The following is a 16,190-nucleotide window of genomic DNA, read 5'->3' on the forward strand; positions in this document are numbered from 1 at the left end:
CTGGTGGTGACCCTACCCTAACATTACTGGTAGTGACCCTACACTAACAGTACGGGTGGTGAAACCACTCTAACATTACTAGGGGTGAAAGTACAATATCATTACTGGTGTTCACCCTACCATAACTTTAATGGTGGTAACCCTAATCGAACATTATTGGTGTGACACTACTCTAATATTACTGCTGGAGATTCCACACAAACATCACTGATGGTGACACTACTCTAACATTACTGGTGTTTACCCAAATCTAACATTACTGATGGTGACCATACTCTAACATTACTGGTGGTGAATCTAGTCCGTCATTACTGGTGGTGATCCTACTCTAACATTACTGATGGTGAATCTTGTCTATCATTACTGGTGTTACGCCCACTGTAATATGACCTGTAGTGCACCTTCTCGATCATTGGTGGTGACACTAATGTAACATTACTGGTGGTGACTCTAGCCTAATATTAATGGTGGTGACACTATTCTAACTTTCCTGGTGGTGACCCTGATCTAATATTAATGCTGGTGACGCAACTTCAATATTACAGTTGGCTAACCTACACTCATGTTACTGGTGGTGACCCAACTCTAAAATTACCGATGGTGATCCAACACTAACATTAATGGTGGTTTTCCTACTCTAACAGCATTGGTGGTGACCCGACATTAATAATACTGGTGGTGATCCTAAAATAATATTACTGATTGGTGACCCTACTCAAATATTGCTGATTGTGAACCTACATTAATATTACTGCTGGCGAACTTACTCGAACTTGACTTATGGTGCCACTACTTTGACATCACTGGTGGTGATCCAACTCTAACAATACTGGTGGTAAACCTTGTCTAACATTACTGGTGGTGAACATACAGCTATATTTATGGTGGTGATCCGAATCTAACATTAGTGATGGTGACTCTACTCTAACATTACTGATGGTGAATCTAGTCTAACATTGCTGCTGGTGATCCTACATTAATATTACAGGTAGTGACCCTACTCTAATATTACTGGTGATGATTCTACTCCAACATTACTGATGATAACTCTCCTTTAATATCACTGTTTCTAACCATTCGCTAATATTACTGGTAGTGACCCTACTCTAATATTACTGGTGGTGAACATACTCTAACATTACTGGCGGTGACCATATTATTTGTGGTGATCCTGCCCTAACATTACTGGAGCTAACCCAACTATAAAAGTATTGGTGTTTAGCCTTCTCCAATATTACCCGTGGCATACCTACTCTTACATTCTGGTGGCGAAAGTAATGTAACATTACTGGTGTTGACTCTACTCTAATATTACTGGTGGTGACACGACGATAACAATATTGCTGGTGACCCGACTCTACCATTACTGGTGATGACCCTACTCAAACATCACCGGTGGTGACGCTACTCTAACATTACTGGTGGTGACTCCACTCCAACATTACTGATGGTGAATCTAGTCTAACATTGCTGCTGGTGATCCTACATTAATATTACACGTAGTGACCCTACTCTAATATTACTGGTGGTGATTCCACTCTAACGTTACTGATGGTGACCCTACACTAATATTACTGATTGTTTTGACCCTCCTCTAACATTACTGGTAGGGATGCAATACTATCACTAACGGTGGTGGCACAACTCGAACATTATTGGTGATTGCACTGCTCTCACATTACTGGTGCTGAACCCATTCTAATATTACTGGTGATGACCCTACTCCATCATCATTGGTATTGACACTATACTAACATTGCTGGTGATGACCCTATTGTAACATTAGTGGCGGTGACCCTGCTCCATCATTACAGGAGATAACGCTGTTCTAATGCTAGTTGTGGTGACCGTACTCCAACATTAGTTGTAGTGACGCCAATCTAACATTATTGGTGGTGACACTAGTGTAACATTATTGCTGGAGTCTCTACTCTAATATTAAAGGTGGTGACACTATTCTGACTTCCCTGCTGGTGAAACTGATCTAATATTAATGCTGGTGACGCTACTTCAATCTGACTGTTCGCGAGCCTAATCTAACATTACTGATGATGAGCCAGCTCTAACATTACCGATGGTAATCCGAAACTAAAATTAATGGTGGCGATCCCACTCTAACATTACTGGTGGTGACACTAAACTCATATTATTGGGGGTGATCCTACTCTAAGATTACTGGTGGTGAATCTACTTCGTCACTACTGGTGGTGATGCTAATCTAACATTACAGGTGGTGAGTCTAATCTAACATACAGGTGGTGACTCTACTCTAACATTACTGGTGGTGAATCTACGTTATCGTTACTGGTGGTGACCCCACTCTAATATTACCTGGTGTTGACTCTAATCAAATATTGCTGAAGGATACCCTACGCTAATATTACCGCTGGCGAACTTACTCTAACATGACTGGTGTTGACACTACTTTAACATTACTGGTGGTGACCCAACTCTAACAAAACTGGTTGTGAACCTAGTCTAACAATACTGGCGGTGAACATACACCAGTATTTCTGATGGTCATCCGACTCTAACATTACTTTTGGTAACCCTACTCTCCCTTTACTGGTGCTAACTCCAGTCTAAGGTTACTGTTGGTGAGCATCTGCTAACATCACGGGTGGTGACGCTGCTCTAACATTACTGGTGGTGACTCTACCCTAACATTACAGGTGGTGAATCTAGTGTAACATTGCTGCTGGCGATTCTACCCTAATATTACTGGTGGTGACCCTACTCTAATATTATTGGTGGTGGTCCTACTCTAACATTACTGTTGGTGATCCAACACTATTATTAACGGTGGTGGCCCTTTTCTAACATTATTGGTGATGAAACTGCTCTAACATTACTGGTGGTGAACCCATTCTAATATTACTGGTGGTGACCTTTCTCCATCATCACTGGTGGTGACCCCATAGAAACAATGCTGGTGATGACCCTACTGTAACATTATTGGCGGTGACCCTAATCTATCATTACATGAGGTGACGTTGCTCTAATGTTACTTGTGGTGGCCGTTCTCTAACGTTAATTGTGGTGACGCCAATCTAACATTACTGGTGGTGACCCTAATCTAACATTACTGGTGATGACACAACTCAAATATTAATGGTCGAGACACTACTCTAACATTACTGGTGGTGACCCAACTCTTACATTACTGGTGGTGTCCCTAGTCTAATATTATTGGTGGTGATACTACTCCGACATTACTGGTGATGAGCCTATTCCAACATCACTGGTGGTAATCCTACTCTAACGTTACTACTGGTGACCCGACTCTAACATCATAGATGGTGTCGCTCGTCCAATGTTACTGGTCGTGAATCTAGTATAACATTGCTGCTGGTGATCCTACTCTAATGTTACTGGTGGTGACCCTACACTAATATTATTGGTGGCGGTCCTACTCTAACATTACTGGCTGCTGATCCTACTCTAACTTTACTGTGATGATCCGTCACTAACATTAATGGTGGTGATGCAACCCTAACATTATTGGTGGTGACCCTACTCTAACATTGCTGCTGCTGACTCTATTCTAACATTAATGATGGTGACCTTTCTCTATCATGAACGGTGGTGACCTTACATTAATATTACTTGTGGTGACGCTACTCTAACTTTAGTGGTGGTGACACTACTCTAACGTTACTTCTGGTGAAGCTACTCTAACATTACAGGTGGTGACCCTAAACTAACATTACGGGTGATGACGCTAATCTAACATTACTGGCCGTAAATCAATACTAACATTACTTGTGGTGACCCTACTGTAATATTACTCGCGGTGACCCTACTCTATCATTAAATGTGGTGACCCTACATTTATATTACTTGTCGAGAACCTACCCTAACATTACTCGTTGTGACCATACTCTCATCTTACTGGTAGTGATCCTATTCTAACGTTACTGGTGGTGACTCTACTCTAACATAACTGGTGGTAAGCCTATTCTAACGTTGGTGACTCCACCCCACCATTACTGGAGGTGACACCACTCTATCATCCCGAGTGGTGACTCTACTCCAACATTAGTGGTGGTGACTCTACCCTAACATTACTGGTTGTGTACATACTCTAATATTAATTGTAGTGATCCTAATCTAACTTTACTGGTGGTAAACCTACTCTAACGTTACTGCTGGTGACTCTACCCTAACATTATGCTGGTGAATCCACTCGAAAATTAATGCTGATGATCCTACTCTAACATTACTGGTGGTGACTCTATTATAATATTACTGTTTCTAACCATACGCTAATGTTACTGGCAGTGACCGACTCTATCATTACTGGTAGTGACCCTACTCTAATATTACTGGTGGTGAACCTACTCTAACATTACTGGCGGTGACCATACACTTATATTACTTGTGGTGATCCCACTCTAACATTACTAGTGCTAACCCTACTTTAAAAGTACTGGTGTTTAACGTTCTCCAATATTACCTGTGGCGCACCTACTCTTACATTCTGGTGGCGACAGAAATGTAACATTACTGGTGCTGACCCTACTCTAATATTGCTAATCTAACTTTGCTGTTGGTGACGCTAATTTATTATTACTGCTGGTGACGCAAAGACAATATCACTGTCGGCGAACCTACTGTAACATTACTGGTTGTGACCCTTCTCTAACATTACTTGTGGTGATCCAACTATGACATGAATGGTGGTGCGTCGACTCTAACTTTACTGCTGGTGACTCTACTCTATCATTACTGGTGGTTAACCTACTCTAACAGCATTGGTGGTGACCCTACTTTAATATTACTGGTGGTGATCCTACTCTAAAATTACTGGTGGTGAGCCTACTCTAACATTACTGGCGGTGACCATAGTCCAATATTACTGGTGGTAACACGACTATAACAATATTTCTGGTGACCCTACTCTAACATTCCTGGTGGTGACCCTACTCAAACATCACCGGTGATGACGCTACTCTAACATTACTGTTGGTGAATCGACTGTAACATTACTGGTGGCGAATCTACTCGAGCATTACTAGTACTGACCTTAATCTAACATTAGTTTTGGTCACCGTACACTAATATTACTGGTTGTAGCCCTACTCTAACATTATTGCTTGGTTACCCTACTCTAACGTTAATGTTGGAAACTCTACTTTACCATGACTGGTCCTGAACCTACTCTAACATTACTGGTGGTGATCCAACACTAATATTAATATTGGTGACCCTACACTAACATTACTGCTGGTGACCCACTCTAACACTAATGGTGGTGACCCTACGCTAACATTATTGGTGGTGACCCTGCTCTAACTTTACTGTTGGTGACTTTACTCTAACATTGATGATGGTGACCCTAGTCTATCATTAAAGGTGGTGGTCATACCTTTGAATTACTTGTGGTGACGCTACTCCAACATTAGTGGTGGTGACTCTAATCTAACATTACTTGTGGTGACCCTAATCTAACATTACCGGTGATGACCCTGCTCTATCTTTATAGTTGGTGACGCTACTCTAATGTTACTTGTGGTGACCCGACTCTAAACGTGGTGGTGACTCTAATCTATCATTACTAGTGGTGAACCTAATCTTACATTACTGGCTGTGACCCCAGTCTAATATTACTGGTGGTGACACTGTACTCACTTTAATGTTGGTGACCCTACTCTAACATTAATGGTTATGAGCCTACTCTAATATCACTGGTGGTGACGCTACTCTAATATTACCGGTGTTGATCCTACTCTAATATTACTGGTATTGAGCATACTCTAACATTATTGGTGGTGATCCAACACTAAAATTAATGGTGGTGACCATTGCCTAACATTATTGATGGTGACGCTGCTATAAATTTAATGGTTGTGACACGACTGTAATATTAATGTTGGTGACCCAACTCTAACATTACTCTTGGTGGCTCTACTCTCCCATTACTTGTCCTGAACCTACTCTAACATTACTGGCTTTGTTCCACACTAACATTTCTTGTGGTGACCATTCTCTAACATGGTGATCAAACAGTAGAATTAATGGTGGTGGCCATATTCTAACATTATCGGTGGTGACACTGCTTTAAATTTACTAGTGGTGACCCTATTCTAATATCTTTGTCCCACTCTACCATTACTTGTGGTGACCCTAATCTAACATTACCGCTGTCGACACTATCGGAACATTCCTCCACCTCAAGCACCGTTAACACACTGATCACCGACACTTACTTTGCAGATTACACAGTGTTTGCAGCCTTGTGGAGAGAGAATCAGACACCGTATGCCATAGAACTCACTCTGCTCTTAGAAAGGTTTCAGAACTTTTCATTATTTAATGAATTTAACAAATACAGTTAAGGGATATTTCACCACATTCTTCAACTGCTCTCTGTATTTAGCCTGTGTCATGGCATAAATAGGAGTGTTTGGGCAGCAGTTCAGGAGCTGGAGCATTAACTCCAGGTCTTGTATAAACGCAGGTGCAAATGCAGACTCATAGTCGAACCACACCTTCCAGTTGCATATAGAATTGTCCATAAACATCGCCCATAACAGTATCAAGTTCCCTGATATAACAAAGAGTAAAATTATGGATTTCCTTCGGCTCCCCATCTCTGGGTTTCCGGGACTGTCCCCGTTGCTGAGGCTCCGGAGTCTCCTGCCGGCTCCGCTGGCCAAGAAAATACATCTGACAGTGAAGACATTGAGAAGCAGAATCAGAACTAATGGAACACCCTGTGTGAGGACACAATGAACGAGTTCAATTGCTGCCTACATTGTGAAATTAGAACTTCCCATGTAGCATCAAAAAACCAGGGTTGATTAATGAACAAATATTCACCACCGGCCATAAAGTACCAGAACATGTTCTTTCAACAGTTCAGAACAGTTACTGTTCCCAAAACCACAGCCGCCGTTTTCTTGGTGCAATAGTTAGTTTTCAGCTTCTGGCAACAAATAACCACTAATCGATCAAAGGTGAAAGTGATGGTGAACCAGACAGAACAGTCTGTGGCTGCGAAAAGCAGGACGGCGTGGATATTACACAAGTAGATGGACCGCAGGAATTCAAACCCTTCGAATAAGCAACTGGAATCTGTCTGAGTATCAGATCGATGATAAAGACCAGTAGATGAGCCGTTGCCATCTCCACCAGGTAGCGAATGACACATTTGGAGAGAGCACACTTTTCCCGAGACAGGATCGCAATCGTCAATAGGTCAACTGTAAGGAAGGGACATAAACAGGAAAATTATACATCAGGCTGGGATGCCCTCTAAATATTAGTACAGTCTCTGGATCCCCTGTATATATTAGTACCATCTCTGGATCCCCTGTAAATATTAGTACCGTACCTGGATCCACTGTAAGTATTAGTACCGTCTCTGGATCCCCTATTACCATTGTTACTGTCTCCAGATCCCCTTTAAATATTAGTACAATCTCCGAATCCCCTTTAAACGTTAATACCGACTCTGGATCGCACAGTTAATATGAGGGCCATCACTGGATCCCCTGCAATTATTACCATTATTGGATCGTCGTATAAATGTTACTAACGTCCCTGTAAATGTCAGTTCCGCTTCTGGATCCACTGTTAATATCAGTACCGTTTCTGCTTCCACTGTAACTATTCGTATAGTCTCTCGTTCCCCTGTAAATATTAATACCGTCTCTGGATCTCTCCTCAAATATTAGTACCGTCTCTGCATTTCTTGTAAATATTATTATAATCTCTGGATACCTCTGTAAAAGCTTTACCCTATCTGGATCCCAGTGTAAATATTAGGAATATGTCTGGACTCAATGTAAACATTAGTACCGCCTCAGGATAACCTGGAAGTATCAGTACTGTATTTGAATCCCCCTGTTAATAAAATATAATATGTAGTTCGTCCTGTAAACATTTGCACCGTCTCTGGATCATCCTGCAAATATTACTACCGTTCCTGGATCTCCTGCAATTTTTTTATCGTCTCTGGATCCTCTGTAAATAGTTTTACCAACTCTGGATCGCGTTCTGTATATTACTAGCGTCCCTGGATCCTCTTTAATATTAATATCGTCTCTGGATACGCTGCAAATATTGGTACCGTCTATGAATCCCCTGTAAATAATTGTACGCCTCTGTATCCCCTGAAAATATTAATATATTCTCTGGATTCTGGTCTAAATGTTTTTAACATCTGTGGATCCCATTCTAAACATTAGTCCAGTCTCTGGATCCCCTGTAAATATTAATGCTGACTCTGGATTCCCCTGTTAACATTAATCCCGCTTTGGATCCCTTGTGATTAATAGTATCGTCCCTGGATCCTCTGTAAATATTATTTCCGCCTCTGGATTCCCTGTAAATATTGCTACCGCCTCTGGATTCCCTGGTAAATATTTCTACCTTCTCTGAATCCTCTGTGGATATTAATACCGCATCTGGATCCCCTTTAAATATTGTTACCTGCCTCAGGTTCCGCTGTAATTATCAGCACCATTTCTGCTTCCACTGTAAATAATCGTACTGGCTCTGGTTCCCCTGTAAATATTAGTGCCCTGGCTGTATCCTCCAGTTAATATTAGTACCGTCTCTGGATCCCCTGTAAATATTATTATCATCTCTGTATCCCCTGTGCATATCAGTAGCATCTCTGGATCCCTCTGCAAACATTAGTACAGCCTCTGCATTCCTTGTTAACATTATAATATTTGGATTCCTCTGAGAAAGATCTACCCTCTCTGGGTCCCACTGTAAATGTTAGTACCATCTCTGGACTCAATGCAAATATTAGTACAGCTTCTGGATCGCCTGTAAATATTAACACCACCTCTGGATCCCCGTCCTTGGAACCCTTGTAAAAATAAGTACCGTTTCTGGAGCCACAGCAAATATTTGTATCTTCACTGGACCCCCTATGAATATTATTACCATCTCTGGTTCGTCCTGTAAATATTAACAACGTTTCTGGATCCTTTGTAAATATTAGTACAATTGCTGGATCCTCTGTAAATTTTAGTAACATCTCTGGATCGTCTGTAAATATTAGTACCGCCTTTGGATCCTCACTAAATATTAATACTTTCGCTGCATCCCCTCTAATTATCAGTACCATCTCTGGACCCCGATTAAATATTAGTACCATCTCTGAATTCCCTGTAAATATTAGTGCCATTTCTGGATCACGTGTAAATATTTTTAGCAATTCTGTATCCCTTGGAAATTCCAGTATCATCTCTGTATCCCCTGTAAATATTATTAGCAATTCTGTGTCCCCTATGAATACCAGTATCACCTCTGAATCCCTTTAAATATTAGTACCATCTTTGGATCACCTGTAAATATTAGGACCATCTCTGGATCCCCTGTAAATATCATCACCAATTCTGTATCCTCTGCAGATGTCAGTATCATCTCTGGATCCGCTGTAAATATACGTATCGCCTCTGGATCCGCTGTAAATATTTATGCATTTCCTGGATAACACTGCAAATATTAGCACCCTCATTGGATCCCTCTGTACATATTAGTACCATCTCTGGATACCCAATAAATATTTATACCGCCTCCGGATACCCCTGTAACTAATACTACTATCTCTGTGTCCCCTGCCAATATTTTTTACCATCTTTGGATCGCCCTGTAAATAGTAATACCGTCTCTCGATCCCCTTGTAACTACTGACACAACCCTAGGACCTTGTAAGAATAGGCACAAGCTCAGGGATCCATTGTTAATTAAACCTCACAACCACAAGTAGGCCTTTAATATATTGCCCATCCCTGTTCCCCCTTCAAATGTATTGATGGAAGGGTGAAGAAACAGAGGGTATAAGTTTAAGGTGATCGGCAAAAGAAACAAAGATGACAGGAGGAAAAACTTTTTCACACAGTGAGTGGTTAGGATCTGGAATGCCCTGCCAGAGCAGGTGGTGGAGGTAGATTCAATCATGGCTTTCAAAAGGGAACTGGATGAGCACTTGAAAGCAAAAAAAAAAAAAAAAATGCAGTGCTCCAGGGAGAGGGCGGGGGATTCAGACTAGCTGGATCGCACTTGTATAGAGCCAGCATGGACTTAATGGGCCGAATGGCCTCCTTCCGTGCTGTAACTTTTCTATGAACCGGTGATTCTATGTCACCCCTCGCGCATACCCCCTCTAATTTTTAAGCTACAATTAGACACTTACCATCATCTCGAGCAGCAGCGAGCTTGGGACAGTAAATGACAAGAACAGTAATCGAGTGAAACATGGTTCATAGAATTAATAGCAAGATATGGATACTTAGCAGCAATTCGAACCGCAGCAAGGAATAGGGCAGTAAATTACAAGAATGGTAATAAAATTAAACATGATTTGGAAATTTAGTCGCTTGATATACTTACTTAACAGGAACTCGGGCAGCAGCGAGTGTGGGACAGTAAATGAGAAGAAAAGTTACATTGAGTCTACATCACAAAAACAGGCCATTAAGCCCAACTTGTGTTTGCCGACATTTATGCTCCAGACGTGCCTCTTCCCACCTTGCTTCATCTCCCAACTTCATCGAACCCGATCAAAATAACATTCTATTCCTTTCTCCCTCGTGCGCTTATATAGCTTCCCTTTAAATGCATCCATGCTATTTGCCTCAATTACTCCTTTTGGTAGCGCATCCCACATTCTTACTTTTCTTTGGGTTAAGAAGTTTCTCCTGAATTCCCAATCTGATTTATTAGTGACTATCTTATAGTTATGGCTTCTAGTTTTGAACTCCACCACAATTGGAAACATTTTCTCTGTGTCTACCCGATCTGACCATTTCATTCCCTGAAAGACCTCTATCAGGCCACCTCTCAGCCTCATCTTTTCTAGAGAATAGAGGCCCAGTCTTTTCAGCCTTTCCTGATAACTATATCTTTCAGTTCTGGTATCAACTTTGTGAATCTTTTTAGCACCTTCTCCAAAGCGTCCATACCATTTTCATATATTGAGACCTGAACTGAGCACAGTACTCCAAGTGTGGTCTAACCAAAGTTCTTTACAAGTTTGACATAGCATCTCTTATTTACAATTCTATCCTGGTAGAAATGAATCCCAGTGCTTCCTTTGCCTTTTCGTTGTCTTGTTAATCTGCATTGCTGCTTTTAGTGTTTTTTGTATCTTTTCCTTGAGATCCCTTTGCTACTTTGCCCCAAAATGCAGCACCTCACAATTATCTATATTGAAATCATTTGACAATTATGCACCCATTCTGCAAGTTTATTAATGCTTCTTGCATTTTGACGCATTAAAAACATAGAAACATAGAAAATTTACTGCACAGAAGGAGGCCATTCGGCCCATTGTTTCTGTGCCGGTCGAAATAGACCTACCCAGACTAATTCCACTTTCCAACATTTGGTCCGTAACCCTGTAGGTTATGGCACTTCAAGTGCATATCCAAGTAACTTTTAAATGTGATGAGGGGTTCTGCCTCTATCACCCCATCAGGTAGTGAGTTCCAGACTTCCAAAACTCACTGGGTGATTTTTTTTCCTCAGCTCCCCACTAATCTTTCCACCAATCACTTTGAATCTATGCCCCCTGAGTATAGACGTATTGCTAAGGGAGATAGGTCCTTCCTATCCATACTATCTAGGCCCCTCATAATATCATGCACCTCAATTAAATCACCCCTCAGCCTCCTCTGCTCCAAAGATATAGCTCTAGCATAAACTGCCTGCTATTATATTTTATATTCTATGTCCCCGCTAATAAAGGAAAGCATACCGTATGCCTTCTTAAACAACCTTGTCTCCCTGTCCTGCTACCTTCAGGATTCTGGGGACATGCTCTTCAAGGACCCCTCTTCCTCTACACCTCTCAGTATCCTCCCATTTTTATGTATTCCCTTGCCTTGTTTGACCTCCCCGAATGCATTACCTCACACTTCTCCAGATTCAATTTCATTTGCCACTTTTCTGCCCACGTGACCAGTCCATTGCTGTCTTCGAGCAGTGCACAGCTTTCCTCTTCACTTGCAATCACACGGCCATTTTTTGTATCATCTGCAAACTTCTTAATCATGCTTCCTGCATTCAAGTCTAAATCATTAATCTATACCAGAAAAAGAAAGGGACCTCGTACTGAGCCTTGCGGAATCCCACTGGAAACATCCTTTCAGTTAAAAAAAACGGCCGTCGACCATTACACTTTGCTTCCTGCCACTGAGCCAATTTTGGATCGAATTTGCTACTTTCCGTTGGATGCCATAGGCTTTTACTTTTTTGACCAGTCTGCCAAATGGGACGTTGGCAAAAGCCTTGCTAAAATCCATGAAGACGACATCAAACGCATTACCCTAATCGACCCTCCTTCTTACCTCCTCAAAAAACTCAATCAAGTTAGTCAGACACGACCTTCCATTGACAAATCCATGTTGACTGTCCTTGATTAATCCCTGCCTTTCTAAATGACGGTTTATACTGTCCCTCAGAATTGATTCCAATAATTTGCTGACCTCCGAGGTAAGACTGACTGGCCTGTTAGTACTTGGTTTAACCTTTTCTCCCTTCTTAAATAACGATACGACGTTAGCAGTCCTTCAATCCTCGTGCACCATTCCTGTAGCCAGGGAGGTTCGGAAAAAGATGGTCAGAGCCTCCGCTGTTCCCTCTTTTAACAGTCTGGGATATATTTCATCCGGGCGTGGCGATTTATCTACTTTCAAAGATGCTAAAGCCCTTAATTCTTCCTTTCACGCTATTTTTCCCATTCAATATTTCACACTCCTCCTCCTTAAATACAATCTCTGCATTGGACCTCTCTTTTGTGAAGACAGATGCAAAGTATTCGTTAAGAACCATACCCACATCTTCCATCTCCACACATAGGTTACCTTTTTGGTCTCTAATTGGCTCTAATCTTTCCTTAGTTATCCCCTTACTCTTTATGTATTGGTAAAACATCTTTGGGTTTTCCTCAATTTTACTTCCCGGTATTTTTTCACGCCCTCTCTTTGCTTTCCTAATTATCTTTTTTAATTTCACCCCTGCACGTTCTATAGTCCTCTCGGCTTTCTGCAGTATTCAGCTCTCGGTGTCTGACATAAGCTTCTCTTTTTTTGCATTCTCTTACCCTGGATGCTCCTTGTCATCCAGAGTGCTCTATATTTGGTAGTCCCACCATTTTTCTTTGTGGGCATATGTTTAATCTGAACCCCGTGAATCTCCACCTTGAATGCCTCCCACTGCTCTGACACTGATTTACCATCAAGTAGCTGTTTCAAGTCCACTTTTGCGTATTTTAAGATTATGCCCCCTTGTTCTGGACCCCGCAGCCAGGGGAAATAGTTTCTCTCTATCTACCATATCGAATCCTTTCATCGTCTTAAACACCTCAATCAGATCACTGATCAACATTCTAAAGTCAAGGGACTAAAAACAAAGTTCCTGCAACCTATCCTCATAATTTCCTGCACCACCAGTATAATTAAAATCTTGAGCTAAGGCCGTCACACGTGAGATTCGTGATTTAATCTTTAGGGCTTTGCCCCTTTTTTAAAATTCCCAGCTTGAAAACGATATTTCAGCCTTCACATCCGAGCGGACCTTGTTGATGGGAGAAAATGCAGCTGTTGGGTGAGTGAGGGTGACAGAGTCACTCAATAGATGCATTGCTTTGGGTAAGGATGACCATGAAAGTGATGCATCAGAGGATGAATCAGTAAGTGTACTCACTTTTCCTAATCTGGTTAGGTCATTGAAGCGCTCCTACACTGGACCCAATTGCGGGAGATGTTGCTTCTCCTAGTCACCTACTCTGCCAATTCGAGCCAGGCATTCTTGGCAGATGTAGAATGCTCCCTCCTCTGAATGCCGTTGAAAGTCAAGGGGAGTTGGTTAGACACTGGTCATTGCCTGACACTTGTCTGGCATGAATGATACTTGCCACTTATCAGCTCAAGCATGGATGTTGTCCATGTCTTACTGCACAGGGGCAGGGACTGCTTCATTATCTGAGGGGTTGCGAATGGAACTGAAATCTGTGCAATCATCAGAGAACTTTCCCATTTCTGACCTTATGATGGAGGGAAGGTCATTGATGAAGCAGCTGAAGATGGCTGGGCCTAGGACACTGCCCTGAGGAGCTCATGCCGCAATGCCTGGAACTGATGTGATTGGCCTCGAAGAAACACTACCATCTTCGTGTGTGCTAGGTATGACTCCATCCACTGGAGAGATTTCCCGCTGATTCCCATTGACTTCAATTCTACGAGGGCTCCTTGGTGACACACTCGGTCAAATGCTTCCTTGATATCAAGGGCATTCATTCTCACCTCAGCTCTGGAATTCAGCTCCTTTTTCCATGTTTGGACTAAGGCTGTAATGAGGTCTGGAGCCGAGTGGTCCTGGCTGAACCTAAACTGAGCATCGGTGAGCAGGTTATTGGTGAGTAAATGCTGCTTGATAGCACTGTGGAGGACACCTTCGATCACTTTGCTGATGATTGAGAGTAGACTGATGGGGCGGTAATTGGCCAGATTGGATTTGTCCTGCTTTTTGTGGACAGGACAAACCTGGGCAATTTTCCACAATGTCGAGTAGATGCCAGTGTTGTGGTTGTACTGAAACAGTTTGGCAAGAGGCGCGACTAGTTCTGGAGCACAAGACTTCAACACTACAGCCGGGATGTTGTCGGAGCCCATCGCCTTTGGTGTATCCAGTGGACTCAGCTGTTTCTTGAAATCACGTGATATGATTCAAATTGGCTGAAGACTAGCTTCTGTGATGGTGGGGATATCGGGAGGAAGCCGAGATGGATCATCCACTCAGCACTTCTGCTGAAGAATCTTACCTACTTTCAGTATAGTCAGCCTTTCTAATACCTCCTCTTGATCAATTTTCTGCCCATCCAGTATTTCAACTACCTTGTCTTTTACTGAGACTTTTTCAGTCGCTTCTTCCTTGGTAAAGACAGATGCAAAGTGTTCCTTTAGTACCTCAGCCATGCCATCTGCCTCCAACGATAGGTCTGCCTCCATGCATAATTCTCCTTTTTGGTCCCTAATTGGCGTGACCCCTTCTCTTACTAACCATTTACGATTTATATGCCTACAGAAGACTTGGATTCCCTTTTTATGATAGTTGCCAATCTGTTCTCATGCTCTCTCTTTGCCCCTCTTCTTTCCGTTTTTATGTCCCTTCTGAACTTTCTATATTCAGCCTGGTACTCACTTGTATTATCAACCTGATATCTGTCACATGCCCCCCTTTTCCGCTTCATCTTACTCTCAATCGCTTTCGTTATCCAGGGAGCTCTGGCTTTGGTTGCCCTACCTTTCCACATCTTGGGAATGTACCTAGACTGTACCAAAACCAGCGCCACATTTAATGCCGCCCATTGTTCGATTGCAGGTTTGCCTGCCAGTCTTTGATAACAATTTACCCGGGCCAGATCCGTTCTCAACCCACTAAAATTGGTCCACCTCCAATTAAGTATTTTTACTCTCCATTGCTCCTTGTCCTTTTCCGTAGCTAATCTAAAGCTTATGATATTATGATCACTGTTCCCTAAATGTTCCCCTAGCGACACTTTCTCTACTTGACCCACCTCCGTCCCCAGAACCAGATCCAGCAATGCCTCCTTCCTCCTTGGGCCAGAAACATACTGATCAACGAGTTTCTCTGGAACACACTTCAGAAATTCTTCCCCTTCTCTGCCATTTACAATATCACTATCCCAGTCTATATTTTGTTAATTGTTGTCCCACATTATCACTACTCTATGGCTTTTGCACCTCTCTGTAATTTCGCTGCAAATTTGCTCGTCTATCTCCTTCCCACTAGTTGGTGGCCTACAGAATATTCCCAGTAGTGTGTCGGCAACTCTATTGTTTCTTAACTCGAACCAAATTGTATTCTGTCCTTGACCCCTCCAGGACATCCTTTCTCTTCAGCACTGCAATATTCACCTTATTCAATACTGCCACTCCCTCTACTTTGTTTCCTTCCCTATCTTTCCTGAACACCTTGTATCCATGAATATCTACTACCCAATCCTGCCCTTTTTTGAGCTAGGTCGTTGTTATCGCCACGACATCATATTGCCATGTGACTATTTGCGCCTACAGGTCACCAACCTTATTTACCGCGCTTTGTGCGTTTACACACATGCACCATAAGCCTATCTTAGACCTTCTTGTATTCTGTCTTAATCTGGTCCCATCTAATAACGTACTATTTCTTATTCTAGTTCTATC

At 42.1% G+C, this 16,190-nt stretch overlaps 1 protein-coding gene across 1 annotated transcript in view; it reads right to left on the minus strand.

Annotated features, from left to right (window-relative positions):
• The window catches only part of LOC137309073 (uncharacterized), a 32,224-nt gene extending 17,252 nt beyond the window's left edge, over window positions 1–14,972 (minus strand). Inside the window, exons 1-5 of the mRNA XM_067977397.1 lie at window positions 14,790–14,972; window positions 11,873–12,046; window positions 10,157–10,178; window positions 7,056–7,205; window positions 6,351–6,547 (exon numbers count right to left, since the gene is read on the minus strand). Coding sequence (XP_067833498.1) covers window positions 6,351–6,547; window positions 7,056–7,205; window positions 10,157–10,178; window positions 11,873–12,046; window positions 14,790–14,972 — 726 coding nt within the window. The remainder of the gene's footprint in view (window positions 1–6,350; window positions 6,548–7,055; window positions 7,206–10,156; window positions 10,179–11,872; window positions 12,047–14,789) is intronic.
• Window positions 14,973–16,190: the final 1,218 nt, after the last annotated feature.

The sequence above is a fragment of the Heptranchias perlo genome, chromosome 3 (assembly GCF_035084215.1).
Source record: "Heptranchias perlo isolate sHepPer1 chromosome 3, sHepPer1.hap1, whole genome shotgun sequence".
Classification (NCBI taxonomy): Eukaryota; Metazoa; Chordata; class Chondrichthyes; order Hexanchiformes; family Hexanchidae; genus Heptranchias; species Heptranchias perlo.